We start from the raw sequence: 19,419 nt of genomic DNA on the forward strand, positions 1-19,419 counted from the left end.
CACTGTTTGTGATTTAAGTAGGAATTATAATCTTAGATTGACAAAGAAAGCCTCAAAAACCACTAAGTGGCTTGACCTGGCAGTGAAACTTGGTAATTCGGATGTATTCTATGAGATTACTGCACGTAAGTCAACTGTTATTAAGTATAGCAGAACTATTGCTGAAGTTGCAGTTGGTATATTATTAGACACTTGCACTTTGTTGTATGCTTCGGAAAGCAAAAGCACACGCATGGCTACAGCGACACGCTGAATTTTGTGTCACGTGTACAAGCGTCGTTTCATTTTCGATCCGATTGGTTTCGTTTTGACTGGTGAAATACCAAAGCAGTTGGACAGTAAACTACGAAAACACATAGCTATTATCGCAGAAATACATTAACTTGCTTTGGAAAACATGAATCGCGGCAAGATAGACTTGATAAACAAAATACTACGTACTCACAGCTGCAGCCGCACTTGTCATCTGCCTCCAGCTAATGCCAGTGTGTAACTGTTATCACACTCACCTATCACCGTTTTCAGCATGCTTCTAGTAAACAACTACATCCTCACTGCAGATAGAAAAATTCTGATAAAAAATGTTCCACGGCGTTTTTCACCTTAGGACTTCATGATTAGACCCTCAGACCGGTAAGCTCTCCATTGCACTAAAAAAAAAATTTGTACCATTAGAATTGGTTGTCAGTCCCTTTAAGTTAGCCCCAGCCTTCAACATGTATAGTCAGTGACAAGTCAAGAATGCAGTGGAAAGTGCTCCTCAAAGGCATGTCGTATAGATGCGCCAGGAGAATTACATTTTCCTGGTCTCCCTCTCCCTTTTTCCCTTGGTATCCACAACCCCATCTTCAATTTGCTATGGCGCCTCTTGAAGTGAAACTCGCCACCTTGCTGGGAGAGCTGTTCATTCGTCAAGTGAAAGTGATACCACTGTAAAAGTGCCAGTCATTTAGTCTGGGGCGTTATTGTGACTGCAAATCATTTTACTTCAATACATTCTTTGTACAATCCCGCGTTGTAGGCAAAAAGAGGTATGAAAATTGGCATATGCAAACGAAACTTAACGGGTCCCTGAAACGGCTTGGAGAAACGTAGGAGTGTATGGTACAGCTACAGTAAAATACTTGCACCACTATTTAAGGGAAGCGTCTGGTATTAAGAAAGCTACAAACAATTGCGAGTTACCCTCCTCCCTAGCCGTGCTTTTCCCCCTCAACTCGTTCACCGAGCCATCGAGGCTAAGCTCTGCCTTTGCTGGCACTGCGTCATGGCGTGATGTCATGACATATACTTCCGGTGTCTTGGAGCCAACACGCGAAGCCTCTCCAGCCTGTCTGCTAGTCGCCTGGCCGTCGATCTCCAGCGAGAGCTATCCAAGCACCACGCGTATAGAATGTTCTGTTGCAGCACTGAGTTCATCTGATATTCCAGTAAACACAGCCGAGCTGGACGTTTTAACAGATCGGTGGATGCGCAAGCATGAGCGACCTGCACGGTGCAGCCACCAGCCAAACACAGAGCTAATATTGCCTATAAACAAGTGTAAAACATTTAAAACAGCAACGTGCTTACAATTACACTGCCACAGAAAATTTACGCTAGCAGCAAAATAGAAGACACTTGATTACTGCTATATTGTTACGGCCAGACACTTGGATACTGCTACACAACATGGGTAGCCAATCAGATAGCTCACCTAACTAATTCCATGCACGCCAACTATGAAGATTGTAACAGGGCAGCTGAAAACTTAGAGGAATGGGGCCGCTGCAATTGGTAGCGATGCACATTTTATTACGATAGCAATTATATGGACACTCCAGCTGCATTTCTGCTGTCGCCGTGAGGTTCCGTATGAGTGAAAGACTGTGAGGGTAAGCCGGCAAACAAGGTTCAATCTCGCGTGTGTAAGGAATGCGACCTGGATGCGTGTCCTCTCTTGTGGCATGCGAGGAAGGGAGGTGAGGCAAGGGAGGAGGGGCGTTCTTGTCCGGCGGAAGCTATGGTGCCTTGATGTCCTCCTCGCCCTCCGCTCCGTACATAGTGGAGGCAAGCACGGTGTCTACTGTGGCGTAGGCCATGCGAATTCTGGACGCTGTAGGAGGCGCCTTGGGCGGACACCGTAGGGATGCGTTACTGGCGCTCTCGTGTGTCTTGAAAGCGATCTGCGACGTGGCCAAAGTGCATGCCCTCATGGGCCTCATCTTCAAAGTGATCTGTGATGTTTGCAGAGTGCATGTAGTGCCGGTAGTTTCATATGCACTGTGCTTTCTATGTTTTGTATGCGTTGAAATGACAGATGCACAGAGGTCAGTTGGCTCGCGGCTGCTGCCACGATTCCTTACTCCAGCATTTTCAGAGACAGTTTCCGCGCTGATCGAGCGATGTTCGTTCATGTTTACCTGTGCGTGCGTGACACTGCGCTGGTTCATTTAGTTAAAACACGTTGATGGGCTAGTTGGCTTGAATCTATGATGGAATGTGTAAGCGCGACTGAACAAGGTCGTAGAAAGAAGCTGACACACAAAGACAGCGCTCTCTCTGTGCTTCTGTTTCTTTCTACATCCTCATTAAGTCACGCTTACACATTCTATCATTGTTAATTTAGTTAGTAAGCAAATGTTTACAATTATATATGACCGATAAAACTATTATCCTTACTTCTTACAGCTATCGACTAATTTGCTATTGCAATTGGTGCTTCGCCTTTCCGGGGGAACTGCAAATATTATTTTAAACCTTCTAATAACTGACACGTTTTACTTGGAGCACTTAAATGTGTCGCTTAATGACCAGAAAGGCCTACCCTAGCAACTCAGATGTTTGCACAATATAAAAATTGTTTCAGGGTCCCTATAAGGAATTCTGAATTTCAAAAGAAAAGCAAATGAAACTAATGTATTCGCTTGTGCATTTCACTTACCTGTTGATGCTATAAGTTACTACCAATGTGAGTAGCACTTTCGTGAATGTGTGCTAGAAATTTACGCATCAAAGTGGCTTTGTTATAGGTGGTGTCCTAATCCAGGGAGGTGTCCTAATCCCCAGTGCTGTAGTCCTCTGGATAAACAGATGCATGTTTTCAAGGCTGTGCTTTGGCTGGTTGCATACGGCGGAAGCGGTTGCGAGACAGAAACATGTAATAGATGTCGCATTTTAGATGCCACCTATTGCTACAGGTTCTTGCGCTTTTTCATGGCATCCTTTTGGGGGTGCACACGAAAGGAACATTGTGGGCAGATCAGGCATATGGTATGCAATCACTTAAAGGGGTCCTGAAGTACCCCTCAGGCTTGGTGAAAAAAACACAGTCCACGGATAGCACAGAGTGCTGTGAACGTATCAGCCAACCTTTGCTGTCGTATGCGGCATGTAGAGCTCACAAGCATGCAGTAGAGCACAAGTAGATCACGAAGTCACCTTTCTCTCAAATTCTCTCTTTTCAACAGAAGCCTGCTCCTCACGCTGTTCTGTATGGTTTATTTCGTAATAAAGCAGATTCCCATACGCGGCTGCTATTGGCCAACAGATAACATCAGTCAAGAAAGGTGTTTGGATCAGTGCGCTTCTTCCTACTGTTATATTGACGAAGTTCAATAAACAGGCCAAAGTAAGTGAAAATGTGCTGTTGAATTGCAATAATAATTACCTACTTCCGGAAGAAGGCAACTATCATCTGCTCACACTCGGCTGTGGCCGCCCACACAGGAATTAAACATTGGCCACCATGCTTACCGTTGTCATAGCTGCCAGGCCTAGCAAATTTCAACTAGTTTCGAACGCTCAACTAGCCTCAAACCACGTGAAACTTATGGTTAGACCACACACAGGCTTACCAGCGTGCGCTCACTCCTGGTCGCTCCTGGTTAAGTTCCTTGGCAGACTAATTTATAGCGCTTCAAAAATGTGCAAGTTGGGTGTGGTTACTATCCGTCTGTCAATTTAGTGAAGGACAAAGCAGCCCTGCACCATGGAACGTGATCGCATCATAGCGTATGAGCCCGAGCACGCTCTCAAGCCCTGTCGTGCATAAAGCAAACGCTGTGCATATGTACTACAGGTGCATGTAGCTTCGTCCTGCTACGTGGTGTAGATACGGCGACTGCCGCTGGAATCTATGACGTGTCCACTGGCTAAGCGCACTGTGGCTCGTTGAGGACAACTGCATTTGGTGTACGTTTGGCACATCGTAGGGCCCAAAATCAGAAGCACTGGTGTCTACGTGAACATCCAAAATCAAGTTTGAACTGCACACAACGGTGACATTTAAAAGGCCGTTGTGGGCATGCCCCGCTCTGCCATAATCTTCACAGTACAAGGCATTGAAGAAAGACCGGAAGCATTGTGAAGGCCATGTTTGATTTCCCATAACTCTACTTCTGCTGAACCCATTGAAGTACTTTTTGCAGCAAAATATTTCTGAAATAGCCTATTTTAACCTCAAATGCATTTCTCCTCTTTGATAATAAGTGATTCAGGGCCCCTTTATTTATCGCATACCAGACTTCTTTAACACTCACCCTTTAATGTTAAACCGCCTTTGTCTTGTAAGAGTGTAATACGTGCTTACAAAAGAAAAGAAAAATGTTCTGCTATTAATGGTTCAGCTTATTAACTTCACTATTGTGCGTTTTACTAAAAATGTAACACCCGCATTTGTTTACAAGCCCATGCACTGTATTGTTTTTCATTTAAGTTCTATCGTCTGCACTTTATATTCAAGTTTGAATTGATGTGGTTTTTTATGTGTCATGGTGCTATCATCTAAAACTCTTATCATGTTCTCTGCCTCTCTCTCTTTTCTTTTTTCATTTTTTTTGGTAAACTTGATTTAAATATTCCTTCCCGCTATTAGGCGCTGCTCGCAATGCATAGAAACGTTAAACCTCGATTCCCTGGCAGAAGCATTGCTGGAAGATGTCAACGCTGTGAACATATTGCGATTGTCTGTCTGAAATAAATTATTATTATCATCATTATTATCTTTAAAGCTGGGCAGGTCTACCCAATTTCTGCTTATTCCTTTCCTAGAGAGAGAATTATCATTATTGTCATTAAAGCTGGTGAGGTCTTCCCAATTTCAATCTACGTATTCTGTTCTGAGAAAAGAAGAGGGAGGTAAAACTTTATTGTTGCTCAGCAGATTAAAGAGCAGCTGGCCTCAGTTCAGGCCATGTCTGTCAGAATACTTGATGGCAGATAGCAGGTACGATGCCAGGTACTCTTGCTTCTGGAGTGTGATGGCAGTATTCAGCCACCCAGGGTTGACGGGTAGGGACAGGGAAGTGGGATAACGTAGTGTAGGAGGTAGAGGGTGGTATGTCAATAAAATAAGATAGGCGTTCGAAGAAGGAGAAGGTGGGCAGTCACCATGAAACTGAGCTGTTTCCCTTTGCTTCTAGTTCACAGAGGTAGCAAAGAGAAGTCGGTTTGAGCAAAGGGAGAAAGTAGGAAGGGGCATCCAGTGAAAGCGAGCAATGCTTTGAGTTAAGTGGTTGGCAAAGACCCCTGTTGTTGCCTCTGTGTCCTAATGTCACTCTTTGGACATTTTGTTGTTTATTTTTGCACTTGCTTCGTACATGAAGGGCTGTAAAACATTATCCCATTAATTTTTTTTTTTTGCAGCTGTTTGTTGAGTATGAGAGAACAATGCGCAAACTGCCTCTCAAATCAGTCAGGGTGAACAATGTATGTTATCACACCCACTGCCATGTGCTGCTGTGTTTGGTGACGAATGTGCATTTATGTCTGGACAAAAATACAGAATGCTCTGGTGATGGCACCGTGATGGTAGTTAAGGTATTTTCGAGATCCATACTGTGCAAAGACTGAATAAAATGTGCGTGGTTAATCTGCATCCCGGTGCTCCTTTAAATGGTGCCCATTGAAAGCATCCAAACAGGGAGAGTTCTTTGTACGTAGGCGCTCTAAAAGTGGGGCATTGTTATTGAATTGAGCAGAATTCACCTGCCCCCGTATCTTTGCACAGAAACCTCCACACAACGATCCCAGCTCTGCTGCAGCAGAATCATTCGGAACGGCCCTCACTTGCATAGGTTTCTTGTCCTTGAGACCTTAACAAGTGTTTGTCATCCTTTACGTTAACATAGAAGCAAACATTTGATCATTGCTAATAGTTAATTCTCAAATTGAACATGAATCAAATAGCATATACTATTTGATTCATATTTCAAGTTTCAAATATTCACTCACTCCTAGTAAATACCAATTATGGGAAATTGAGAAATTTTTTCCTTCATCTGTTTAAGGGATTTTGCACACTTGAAGTGACATAACTGATGCCTTTCAAAGTATTTAAGCGACAAATAATATTGTTTTGTTTAATAAGTAATTCATTTATTCCCAAAGCTTCTTTAGCTGTGTCTTTTATATTCATTATGTTGCTTTTATTCCCTTCATATTACGTATAACCCTTTGTGGACATGTGTCTGGGCCCTTCTGACATGTCAGTTCAGATTAGATCTTCTGAAGCGTATGCTTTCTCTTTGTGCTTGTTACATCATTTTTCAGGAACTCCTGTAGTAGTGCAATCAAGAGGCAAGAAAGTTGATATCACTTTGCAGCCTCTGCGTGCAAAGACAGCACTTCTTTAGCAGTACATGTGAAGGAATTTATATGATCCTTCGTGGTAGGAAGCACCAAGAGAATGGCAACATTTTCCCAGCATGCATTTTGTGAAAAGAACTCGCTTCAGTTTAGCAAATCTGAGGAAGATTTGAGTGCAGAGGCAGAGTATATTTCACCTTCAAGCGGCCAGTAAATCAGTAAATGTCCTGAGAGAAGAAAGCGACAGGAAGACCCCAGATAAATATAATAAATAAAATTTTCTTGTGGTGGTCACCCACAACATGATGCTGGCTCTAGACTGTGAACTGTACAACAGCCTCACAAATAAACAAATCTTTCCGAAGTAATTGACTTACTCTGCACATAATTTTGCACGAGTGCCATCCAAATGCACCATCCAAAATGCGCGAAGTAGTTCCCAACCGGTGCAACCACAGAGTGAAGACGTAAATGCTCATGACCACAAAGAGTGAAACCTTAGAGTCTCTTCACTTTCTTGCCTCTTTATTGCACCACTGCAAGAAGTCCCACGTTTGGTTTATAACCTTTGGGGCCTCCACCCGCATATTTTCTTATCTGTTTACATATTTCACTAATTGATTGAACTACTCATTTTTCACCAGAATTAGTATATTTCAAGCTGATAACTAAGGCACAGCATGTGCAATACGCTGGGCATGACCGGGCTAGTGTTACATTGTTAAAGACCGCAACGCTCCACGTTTCTTCTCTGGCTTCTCACAGGAGAAGGAAGGCCTGGATGAACGCAACCTGGCCCTGCTGCAGCGGCTTCCCAAGAGGGGACCGCTGGCTTTTGACCGCTTTGTTGCCATCCTTCGAGAGAAACGCATGTTCCAGGCGGTCACCTTGCTGACGGGAGAGGCTCCGCCGGAACCACCTGTCCCTACTGTACTGCCACCTCCTCCTCACTCGACTCAGGCTTTCGGAGGTGGTGATGCTCGTCTAGTCGTTGACTCTGCTCAAAATGGTATTTATTTATTTATTCAATTTTTCAAATACCTTCAAATTCCCATAGGGCATCACAGATGGGAGTTGCACAGCATGTACATACAGTCAAACCTTGATATATCGAACACGGATATATCGAATTATTGCGTATATCGAACAATTTCTATATCACATGGAAAATTGCATGCATATTTAATTCTTTATTTCGAACGGGGCCGGATGTAAAATGGGTATATCGAACTCCGCCGCCCCAGACCAAGTGCGCTCTGTTGACATGAGGCGAGCTTTCCCGCAACACTCTCGAAGACAGCGGCGGCGCGATCGGCGTTCCAGACTGCTGCGTACGACAGCTGCCCACATCGGTTGCGCCGAGGGCGCCATTTGAACGTAGCGGCGTACACACGCGGCGGCTTGGAGCCAGCACGGCCGCCTCGATCACGCGCGCACAGCGAGGCTTGCCTCCGCCGTGCGCGCGTGATCGAGGCGGTTGTGTAGCCAGTTGGAGCGCTTTGTCGGTGCTGAGCCACACATCATGTGCATTGCGGACTTCGTTGGCGGTGACGACAGCACCGGAACAGTGGCGGAGTTAACAGACGGGGAGATCGCGGCAGAAGTGACTGCTGAGCGGCCAAACAAAGACGCTGCCGAGGCTGATCCAGCAAGCGCTGATGTTGCCCCGCTCCCGACTGCAACTGAGGCTGTAGCTGCTTTGGCCGTTGTACGCCGCTACTGCGGCGCAATAGAAGGCACTGGACTGTCTCTTGTGGACCGTTTGGACTATGTTGAGGACGCCGTGGTCAAGCACGCGGTTGCCAATATGAAGCAGGCTACGCTGCTTCAGTACTTTCAGCGAACTAAATAAATACTTTGTTTGAAGCTTCATGTGAGTATCTATTGCGCCACGATTGGTTCATTGATTGATTTGCGCTAGTTTTTGACGCGTTTTCTACGTGATTTTATATATCGAATTCTGGCTATATCGAACTATTTTGCGATCACCGCGCTGTTCGATATATCGAGGTTCGACTGTATATAACAGGAAATACAGCTGTTATGCATGAACAAAGAAACATACATTTCAACATACACAGGGTGCTCAAGATTAAACTTTATGGTGTGAGAGTACCGGGCTGACACCAGGTGGTGCAGAGTCGCAGGCACGAGAGGGCAGGCAATTGTGTGTGGCGGGCAGGTAGAACATGGAAGGCGGGCGTGCGGGGTCGGCATGCGGGGAGCGCATGACAACGAACTGAGTGAGTGAAGTAATCGGCGAAGCAAGCCGCATGCGGTAGGACGGAAGGCAGACTGCATTTGTCTGTGTGCGCCGAGGATTTCCCGAAATAAAGAACGTACTTGACAAGGGGTGGCTCCTCCAGCCGGACCGAACATGGAGGACCAAGAATCGTCTAGTGCCACCCAGCCACTTGCGCAGCCTCTCCTGCCTTCTTCGATTGTCCAAGGACTGTTGGCTTCGACCTCTGGGACCACAATGGAAAGGGAGAGACTTGTGGCTGATATAGCTGAAATTCTGCGCACCTCGCCGCTCAATTACATGATTAGGCTGGACAAGACGACTGGCATGGCTAGGCCCAACGAGACAACCGGTGCGGGGCCAGCGCTAAACATCAAAGGTGCGCCCATCCTACTGCCAAAATTCAGTGGCTACCAGGAGCGACACTCGCCGCAAGACTTTCTGGAGAAGTACTCATAGTACTGCGATATCGCGGGGTCCCCCCTGACCGCCTTTTGCAGTTGCTTCCAGCAGCCTTGGAGGGGTCAGCCAAACAATGGTGGCGCTTCTCAGGTGCGCACCCCGACTGGTAGTTCTTCACGTCCGAATTTACGGTGGAGTTTACCACCGTTGACTGCAAGTTTAAACTAATAGCAGAGCTAGATCAGCGCACTCGGAAGATAACCTCGAGCAGTTCGTTCACGTCATCGCCAATACTATGACCGTATAGCAGAGCCTGTTTATGATGCCAAAAAGGTGGAACGCATGCGGAGACAAATGCATCCGACATTCCAAGACCAAACAGCCAGCATGAGCTTCGCAAACCTGCAAGAAATGGTGAAGGCGGCCGACCCTATCATGGAATGCGCTTGGCATTGCCTGCGCTAGGCACCACTGAATTGCACAAGGAGCAGCTGATTTGGCCTTCATCTGTTCATCTCCGCACACCACTACAACGACCAACCAAACCCTTCTGGCCCAGCAACGAGAGTAGCAGCTGCAGCCTGCGCCAGTTTCGGCTTCTGAGTGTCCGCAGTCAACGACACTTCACGCTGAAGCCCCGGAGTGGAACCTCCCTCCTATGCCATTCGCTCGCGCGCCGTACATGCGGGGCAACTACACTTCGGTACTGCAACAACTTGGGAGAGCGCCTCAGAACTTCGGGTTTCAAGCAACGCAAGGTATCCCTCGATTCAAGCTGCCAAACCGCAGTATCATGTGTCTGCGATGTGGCAGTTTTGGCCACATTGCACGTCAATGCGCTACTGCTAGACCACACAGCCAACCCCGCTGTTTTCACTGCAATTCCTCGAGCCACCTACAAGCAGATTGCCTGGGAAATGGACGAGCTTAGCCGCTTCTCTGGCTGACGGCTGCAAGACGTACCTGCAAGTGTTCGGAACAACCGGGAAATAAAGAAACACTGCTTGAACTGCAGTGTCCTTTATGCACTCATGGACACTGAGGCAAGCGTGAGCTTAATAGGTAGCCGTGCCATCGCAGCGGCCAAGTGCGAGGGAGACACCTTCAGGGAAGAGGCACGAACCCTGAGGCTTGCTCAGGGCTGGTCACAAACGGCACAATCGGTTCGCTGTCATATTCATTGGCAAGGTGGGTCCAGGAAGCAGCGTTTTCTTCTTTTGTCAGAGCTGTGTCACAATGTTGTCCTTGAGTGGGATTTCCTTGAGGCGGCAGGTATTCCAATCCACAAGGGCCTTGGCAAATGGTCACTGCACTCTGACCCATATGGTATCGTCAAATTTAAGAAGGCACCGAAGCGGCCATGTGCATCGAATGCTGGACATCGACCCCTGTCAGCCTGTAAGACAATGTTGCAATGCGATAAGCAAGGTCAACAGCCTGATGATAATATGGCCAGCTCTCTACAGGCACTTTTTCCGAATGTGCAAGATGTATGCGACAATACCACTGAGAGTGGCAAGTGTAGTCTACAGAACCTTCGGGAGGAGCAGAAGCAGAAACTCAATAACATCCTTGCAGACCATAACCATATTTTTACCACTCTTCCAGGTTTCGTCTCGTCAGCCAAGGGCAACCTCGAAGATGGTCAATATTCAGTGACTCGAAGGCAGCACTGCAATCTTTGCTATCAGCCCTGCGGCGCGGACCACACGAACAACTGGTATTTGAGATTAGAGAACTAATCCATACCTTGACTGAGAAAGGACACCACGTGACATTTCAGTGGCTTCCAAGTCACTGCGGGGTCATAGGGAATGAACACGCCGATAACGCTGCTCGGTCGGCTCTTCAAGGGGACGAAGAGGAGCCAATACCGTTATCAAGGACGGATGCCGCTAGAAAACTTCGAATGCTCAGCCGTGACATCACGTTCTCCTTGTGGAACGCAGGCAGTTTTCAAAACAACTGACTCCACAATCTTGACTCCTCTCTACGCCTTTGCATTCCAGCTGGACTCTGCCGTTGCGAAGCTACCCTGCTTTGTCGAATATGGCTAGGGGTGGCTTTCACCAAGTCTTTTACTTTCCGAATTGGATGGGCCGACGACGCCTCGTGTGAGGACTGTGGTAACGAGGAGACTCTTCAACACCTTCTTTGTGACTGTCCTCACTATAATTTACAGAGACGATCACTCGCAATCGCGATAGTGCGCTTTCACCGCAGACCTCTCACAGAGGAACTTATTTTAAAATGCCGGCATCACAAGCCATCGCAGCAGAGGGCGACGAGGGCACTGTTGCGGTTTTTGAGGGCGACAGAATTGGACAAGCACCTGTAGCCTGAACAGATGCTGATAGTGCTGCAAGTGTTACTGTGCTGTGCGGTGACAGTATGCGGTGACAGTATGCGGTGACAGTATGCGGTGACAGTATGCGGTGACAGTGACCGATTGTGATTGTGTGTCTATGCTCCTTTCTTTCCTTATCTCTACTTTGTTACCGCTTTACCGCCCCCTCCCCTCTCTCCCCAGCGTAGGGTAGCAAGCCGGATCTTCCCCTCTGGTTAACCTCCCTGCCTTTCCCCTTTCCTCTGTCTCTCTCTCTCTCTCTTCCAGGTTGCACGTCCCTGGAAGTTCACAAAATAGACACACGCAGCCATCCACCAGTTAGATGCAAGCTGCGCCCGGTTAACAGCCAAAAGAGAGAAATTCTTGATGGGTGTATCCAAGATTTGCTGGACCAAGACCTCATTGAGACCTGCTCCAGTTCTGGGCCAGTGCCCCCGTATTAGTAAAGTAGAAAACTGGAGGATGACACCTTGTGGCTGACTACAGACTCTTAAATGCAATCACAACTGTGCCAGTTTATCCCATGCCCCGCACAGACTGGATACTGGCTCAGCTCGGCCGCGCTAGGTGGTTCACGAGCCTCGACCTTGCTCAGGGCTTCTTTCAAGTGTCGGTTGCTCCCGAAGATGTATCGAAGACTGCATTCCTGTGCCATAGAAAAGTGTTTCAATTAAGCAAATGCCATTTTAGTTAGCAGGTGGGCCGGCCACATTTCAGTCTCTCATGGACAAAGTGTTAGAAGGCATTAAACACAACTACTGCATGGCATTTCTTCACGATGTGCTCATTTATTCAGAAACTTTTGAAGACCACCTACAACATATTGATGAGGTACTGCGAGGAATTGGCTCAGCGGGTCTGACAATCAATCCCAGCAAAGTTACATGCTGTGAACAGGCATTAGAGTTCCTTGGACATGTAATCTCTCCAGGCAAATGTCAACCTGACCCGGACAAGGTGCGAGCAGTTGCAGAGTTCCCATGCTCTCAAACAGTCATGGAGCTCCAAGTGTTTTTGGGCCTTGTGGGATACGACAGAAACTTTATCCTCTGGTTTTCTGACAAAGCCATATCCCTGACAGCTCTCCTCAAGAAAAGAGCCCAATGGGTTTGGGGTGCTGAGCAACAGACAGCATGCAAGACTCCGAGGCTAACGCTGACAGGAGAGGTGGCTGTGGTATTGCCTGACCTGAACCTTATGATTGAAACAGATGCCAGTGGCACTGGCATATCGGCAGTGTTGTTGCAGGAAGTTGAAGGTTAACTCAGGCCTGTGTGATTCATAAGCCGGACCGTCAGCGCTGTTGAAAAGAACTATACGTCCAAAGAATGGGAATGCCTCGCCGTGGTGTGGGCTGTCGATAGATTCCAACCGTATGTAGAATTCACATCATTTGAGGTGCATTGGGACTATGCATCATTAGCTTGGATGTTTACAACTGAGCAGACATCCTGCAGAGTTGGACGTTGGGCGTTGAGATTACAAGGGTTCAAGTGTGTCATAAGGCATCATAGAGGACGGGCCCACATCCCAGTGGATGCATTAAGCAGGTGCCCTATTCCTGCTGCTGAATCTGCTCAGCCTTTTTTGACGGAGGACTGGTTTCCAATCGAAGTGCAAGAGCCGCAACAAACCATTCGTTTTGAACTAGCAGCCCCTGTTGACATGACTGATGTGTCCTCACTCAACGACACTGCAAAGTTGTAGTTGGAAGAATGCAAGGATCCACTGCTACTGCAGCTGCTGCAATACTTCTGGCCTGCTACCAGGTCTGGCCTGCTACCAGGTGACGCTAAAGAGTCCAAGAGGGTACAGGACCTACCTGATACCGGCGAAATCTTGAACAGTGGTATCCTTATGTACACGGTCAGTGAACGTAAGGTCACCTGGCTTCCCCAACACTTACGAGACATGGCACTGAAAATGGAGCATGACCACCCCATAAGTGGGCATTTAGGCTTCTATATATAAGCAAAGGATATCAACAGAGTATTTTGGTGGCTAGGACGAGGCTGCCTCAGTGTTCTCTGGATACGACAACAGTCAATGGCGATTAGCTGCTCGATATACTAGACAGGTACGCATGCACATCACTCACACCAGCAGTGCCGTGAACATGGCAGCACTCCTGAATGTGATCGCTTTACTTTGCTTTCAAAAATATTTCCCTGAGCTTGTCATCTAGTGGGATTCAAACCAATGACTTGCAGGCTTGTGTAGGCTCAAGCGCCAACCTTGCTGAATACCTAGTTGTCAAGAGAGTACTAATGCTTGCACAGTGCTAGATCAGTCCAATCTTTACTGCGTAGCTTAAAATGGGAAGGGCACACATTGTGGAGTGATTCAGTGATGTGCGCCTGTTACCTCATGAACTGCTGATCCCCATTCCTGTTGCCATGCGCAATGCTTGCCTCAAGTTGACTGCTACTGGCTGTGCTATTCAGAACTAAGCAAGCTGCATACGTGGTCACTGAAATAAACAATTCATATTGTTCCTTGTGCACAGAATACAAAGTACAAGCACTAGCTTCTTATGGAGACTGCACAACTAATAGACTGAATTCATGAGAAGTTTCACTGCGCCATTGCTGCCACAGAGCAGGCAGGTAGTATATACAAAGGACTCTCTTTAAATGGAACCTCAAGGGACCAGGGAAATTGGTTCTGTTTATCGGGAATTCCATTTACTGAGCAACAAAGCTGAATACAATTGCACAAATGCAATTCCGCTACATCCAGTCATGATGACCAGGAAGTCGATAGCTTCTATGAAGACGTGGAATTGGCGATGGGTAAAGTCAAAACAAAATACACTGTACTGATGGGCGACTTCAATGCCAGGGTAGACAAGAAGCAGGCTGGAGAGAAGTCAGTGGGGGAATATGGCATAGGCTCTAGGAATAGTACGGGAGAGTTATTAGTAGAGTTTGCAGAACAGAATAATATGCGGATAATGAATACCTTATTCCGCAAGCGCGTTACCCGAAAGTGGACATGATGGAGCCCCAATGGCGAGACTAGAAATGAAATAGACTTTATACTCTGCGCTAACCCTGGCATCATACAAGATGTGGACGTGCTCGGCAAGGTGCGCTGCAGTGACCATAGGATGGTAAGAAATCGAATTGGCGTAGACTTGAAGAGGGAACGGAAGAAACTGGTACATAAGAAGCCGATCAATGAGTTAAGTGATAAGAGGGAAAATAGAGGAATTCCGGATCAAGCCGCAGTACAGGTATTCGGTCTTAACTCAGGAAGAGGACCTTAGTGTTGAAGATATGAATGACAATCTTATGGGCATCATTAAGGAGTGTGCAATAGAAGTCGGTGGTAACTCTGTTAGACAGGATGCCAGTAAGCTATCGCAGGAGACGAAAGATCTGATCACGAAACGCCAATGTATGAAAGCCTCTAACCCTACAGCTAGAATAGAACTGGCACAACTTTCTAAGTTAATCAACAAGCGTAAGATAGCTCACATAAGAAAATATAATATGGATAGAATTGAACATGCTCTCAGGAACGGAGGAAGCCTAAAAACAGTGAAGAAGAAACTAGGAATAGGCAAGAATCAGATGTATGCATTAAGAGACAAAACCGGCAATATCTTTACTAATATGGATGAGATCGTTCAAGTGGCTTAGGAGGTCTATTGAGATTTATACAGTACCAGTGGCACCCATGACGATATTGGAAGAGAGAATAGTCTAGAAGAATTTGAAATCCCACAAGCAACGCCGGAAGAAGTGAAGAAAGCCTTGGTAGTTATGCAAAGGGGGAAGGCAGCTGGGGAGGATCAGGTAACAGCAGATTTGTTGAAGGATGGTGGGCAGATTGTTCTAGAAAAACTGGCCACCCTGTATACACAATGCCTCATCACTTCGAGCATACCGGAATCTTGGAAGAACGCTAACATAATCCTAATCCATAAGAAAGGGGACGCCAAAGACTTGAAAAATTATAGACCGATCAGCTTACTGTCCGTTGCCTACAAGGTATTTACTAAGGTAATTGCAAATAGAATCGGGAACACCTTAGACTTCCGTCAACCAAAGGACGAGGCAGGATTCCGTAAAGGCTACTCAACAATAGACCATATTCTTTCTTTCTTTCTTTCTTTCTTTCTTTCTTTCTTTCTTTCTTTCTTTATTGTTTCCTCAGACACAGTCTAAGAGGGGGCCGAGGCTAAAGGCGACAGAGCACCTGACAAGGGCCCTGGCCCCCTTGCACATTATACACAGACAAAATACATCAACGAAGTTCAGTCAGACAGACATCATAGATTCAGACAGTGGGCAATATAAAAAGGGGAACTAGTCACTGCTGGAATATAAAGTCAGCAAATAATTGGTTCAAAATATGTACATCTGCAACATAAATACAGAACACAGCAATTCAGTTACCAGTCAGCACATTCAACAACATCATTCATAGCCATGGCACTCATCACAAAAACCAAGACACAGAAACCAAGCACAGTTTCACAGCCATGTATCAAAATTGCAGTAGCTGAGAGGAGCATGGTAAGGGAGAACAAAGTGCACTTTTTGAGGTAATTTACAGTAATGAAAACATAATGTCACTGTTCACAAGAAACTTCCTACAGTATTTCTTAAATGTATGTACACCTTTATTAAAGTCTACTTGCATATCTTTTCTACTTGCATATCTTTTCTGTTTAGAGCATTGGTTATTTGAAAAGGTAACGCTTGCCTTCCATAGTTGGTTCTAACTTGCGGCATTTTTCGTTTTGGGTTTCAGGTACTGTATGAACTTGAGCTGGGCACTGCAGAAATATGTAACTTGTATTTATTGATCCATTGCACTAGCTTAAAGTAGTACACCTGGTCAACCTTCAACATGTTATATTTGGTAAATAATGGCTGTGTTCTCAATAGCTGCTTGTTGCCTTTAAAATTTTCCAGTATGCGCAGAATTTGCTTTTGTAATACATTAAGTTTGTAGTAGTTAGTAGCTGTTGTTGTTCCCCAAGTCAAGATTCCATAGCTCATTAGATGTTGTACTTTGTAAATGCACCCAGTGGTGCGAGACAGGCTTGATTTTAGTTGAATAACGTGAGTATTCCATAAAAGGTTGTGGTTAAACCAGACACCTAAAACTTTTGTTTGGTAACCTGTACCAGCAAGCGTCCTTCAAATCTAATGCTAACCGGGTAGCAGTCATGTTTATTAATTGGCTTAAGAATGACGTACTTTGTTTTATTTATATTTAGGCTCAAGCGATTTCTTTGAAGCCATGCTGACAACTGTAATAAGTGGTCATTAACAGACGTCTCTAAACATTGCATGATTTCTCCGGTGAAAAAAAACAGTATCGTCTGCATACATTATTAATTGCAGGGATCCATGTATTGCTATAATATCATTTATATAGATAAGAAAGAGTAGGAGTCCCAGAATAGAGCCCTGGGGAATGCCCTGTTGTACTTCGAGTTTGCTGGAGGACCAATTGTTAACACGAACATATTAATAATGTGTCTCTAGATAACTCCGGATTAGTTTTAGTGCAACTCCTCTAATACCATATTTTTCAAATTTTCTTAACAAAATATTATGTTGAACAGTGTAGAAGGCTTTGCTGAAATTTATAAATAAGCCAAGAGTGAGCAGTTTTCTTTCTATATTTTCAATTATTTTATCCTTTATGTCAACGAGAGCAATCTCTGCTGATTTGTTTGCTTGAAAGCCGTACTGAGCTTCTGTTATTACTCGGTGCTTATTAAAAAAACTGCTTAGCCTGTGATTGATGACGTATTCAAATACCTTTGAAAACACTGTCAGAACTGAAATGGGCCTGTAATTATTAATGTTGGTCTCACCACCGCCTTTGTAGACAGGTGTAACTTTTGCGATCTTGAATTCATCTGGAAATTCACGCTATCAATCAATGGAAATATTCACACTATCAATCAGGTGACAGAGAAATGTGTGGAATATAACCAACCCTTATATATAGCTTTCATTGATTACGAGAAAGCGTTTGATTCAGTGGAAACCTCAGCGGTCATGGAGGCATTACGGAATCAGGGTGTAGACGAGCCGTATGTAAAAATACTCAAAGATATCTATAGCGGCTCCACAGCCACCGTAGTCCTCCGTAAAGAAAGCAACAAAATCCCAATAAAGAAAGGCGTCAGGCAGGGAGATACGATCTCTCCAATGCTATTCACAGCATGTTTACAGGAGGTATTCAGAGACCTGGATTGGGAAGAATTGGGGATAAGAGTTAATGGAGAATACCTTAGTAACTTGCAATTCGCTGATGATATTGTCTTGCTTAGTAACTCAGGGGACCAATTGCAATGCATGCTCACTGACCTGGAGAGGCAAAGCAGAAGAGTGGGTCTAAAAATTAATCTGCAGAAAACTAAAGTAATGTTTAACAGTCTCGGAAGAGAACAGCAGTTTACGATAGGTAGCGAGGCACTGGAATTGGTAAGGGAATACATCTACTTAGGGCAGGTAGTGACTGCGGATCCGGATCATGAGATTGAAATAATCAGAAGAATAAGAATGGACTGGGGTGCGTTTGGCAGGCATTCTCAGATCATGAACAGCAGGTTGCCATTATCCCTCAAGAAAGAAGTTTATAACAGCTGTGTCTTACCAGTACTCACGTACGGGGCAGAAACCCGGAGGCTTACGAAAGGGTTCTACTTAAATTGAGGACGACGCAACGGGCTATGGAAAGAAGAATGATGGGTGTAGCTTTAAGGGATAAGAAAGAGCAGATTGGGTGAGGGAACAAACGCGAGTTAATGACATCTTAGCTGAAATCAAGAAAAAGAAATAGGCATGGGCAGGACATGTAATGAGGAGGGAAGATAACCGATAGTCATTAAGGGTTATGGACTGGATTCCAAGGGAAGAAGCGTAGCAGCGGCTGGCAGAAAGTTAGGTGGGCAGATGAGATTAAGAAGTTTGCAGGGACAACATGGCCACAATTAGTACATGACCGGGGTAGTTGGAGAAATATGGGAGGGGCCTTTGCCCTGCAGTGGGTGTAACCAGGCTGATGATGATGATGATGATGGTGGTGATGATGATGATGAAAACCAACCAACCATGAGGATGGCATTCCATTTAAGGGGCAGTTCTATTTATCAAGATTTTACTGTACACTCAAACCTCGATATAACGAAGTATCTGATATAACAACATATGTATGAAATTTGCCTCACCATGATCAGTGCACGGCATGTATGCGCTTATAACAAATATTGAATAGAACAAAGCTATTTTCGTGCAAGATCCGTCTTTGTTATAACACGGTTCAACTGTAGGAGTCCTTATCAGGCTGAAAGGCAACTATAAGTAAGGAGCGTGTGTTTGTACCATGACAAACTTGCTTGGCCCTTGAGATCAAAAGGCAAGGAGGTGAAAATAAAGATTCTTCAGTGGGTGTGGTATTGCTGAAACTCACCCTTCAAGCTTGCCTCTGAAATTCACTGGAAAAATCGACAATGGCATAGTGCTCTGCGTTCCCCTGAATGTTCCCATGAGGCGAAGTACCGCAGGAAGAGGGCGAGGACTACTGCTGCCATGGTGCTACTGGCGCCACTGCTTGTGCACGCTGAGCGTTAGAGGAGAGGTCTATCAGTATTTGATTTGCTGCTTAAGAACCTCAGCAGGCGTTCATTTACCTGTGCCAATTCCTAAGGCTAATTAAATTAAGGTGGTTCATTCTTGCGGGCACTGTGGTTGGAATAGAGGAATGTTGGAAATGCTTACAGGTAAGTATGCATTCTATACTATGAGACCTTCCTTGAAATAGCCTAATTATGCTAACGAAAATACTGGCGCACCAACCAAGCCTTTTTCATACTGTTCTGTGGGACGGT

General features: G+C 45.5%; 1 protein-coding gene across 2 annotated transcripts in view; it reads left to right on the forward strand.

Annotated features, from left to right (window-relative positions):
- LOC126524376 (caspase-7-like) overlaps positions 1–19,419 on the forward strand; it is a 161,786-nt gene that overhangs the window by 2,763 nt on the left and 139,604 nt on the right. For both annotated transcript variants that reach the window (XM_072287375.1, XM_050172708.3), the window contains exon 2: positions 7,333–7,576. In XM_072287375.1, coding sequence (XP_072143476.1) covers positions 7,333–7,576 — 244 coding nt within the window. The remainder of the gene's footprint in view (positions 1–7,332; positions 7,577–19,419) is intronic.

Source organism: Dermacentor andersoni, chromosome 3, assembly GCF_023375885.2.
Source record: "Dermacentor andersoni chromosome 3, qqDerAnde1_hic_scaffold, whole genome shotgun sequence".
In the NCBI taxonomy this organism is placed as follows: Eukaryota; Metazoa; Arthropoda; class Arachnida; order Ixodida; family Ixodidae; genus Dermacentor; species Dermacentor andersoni.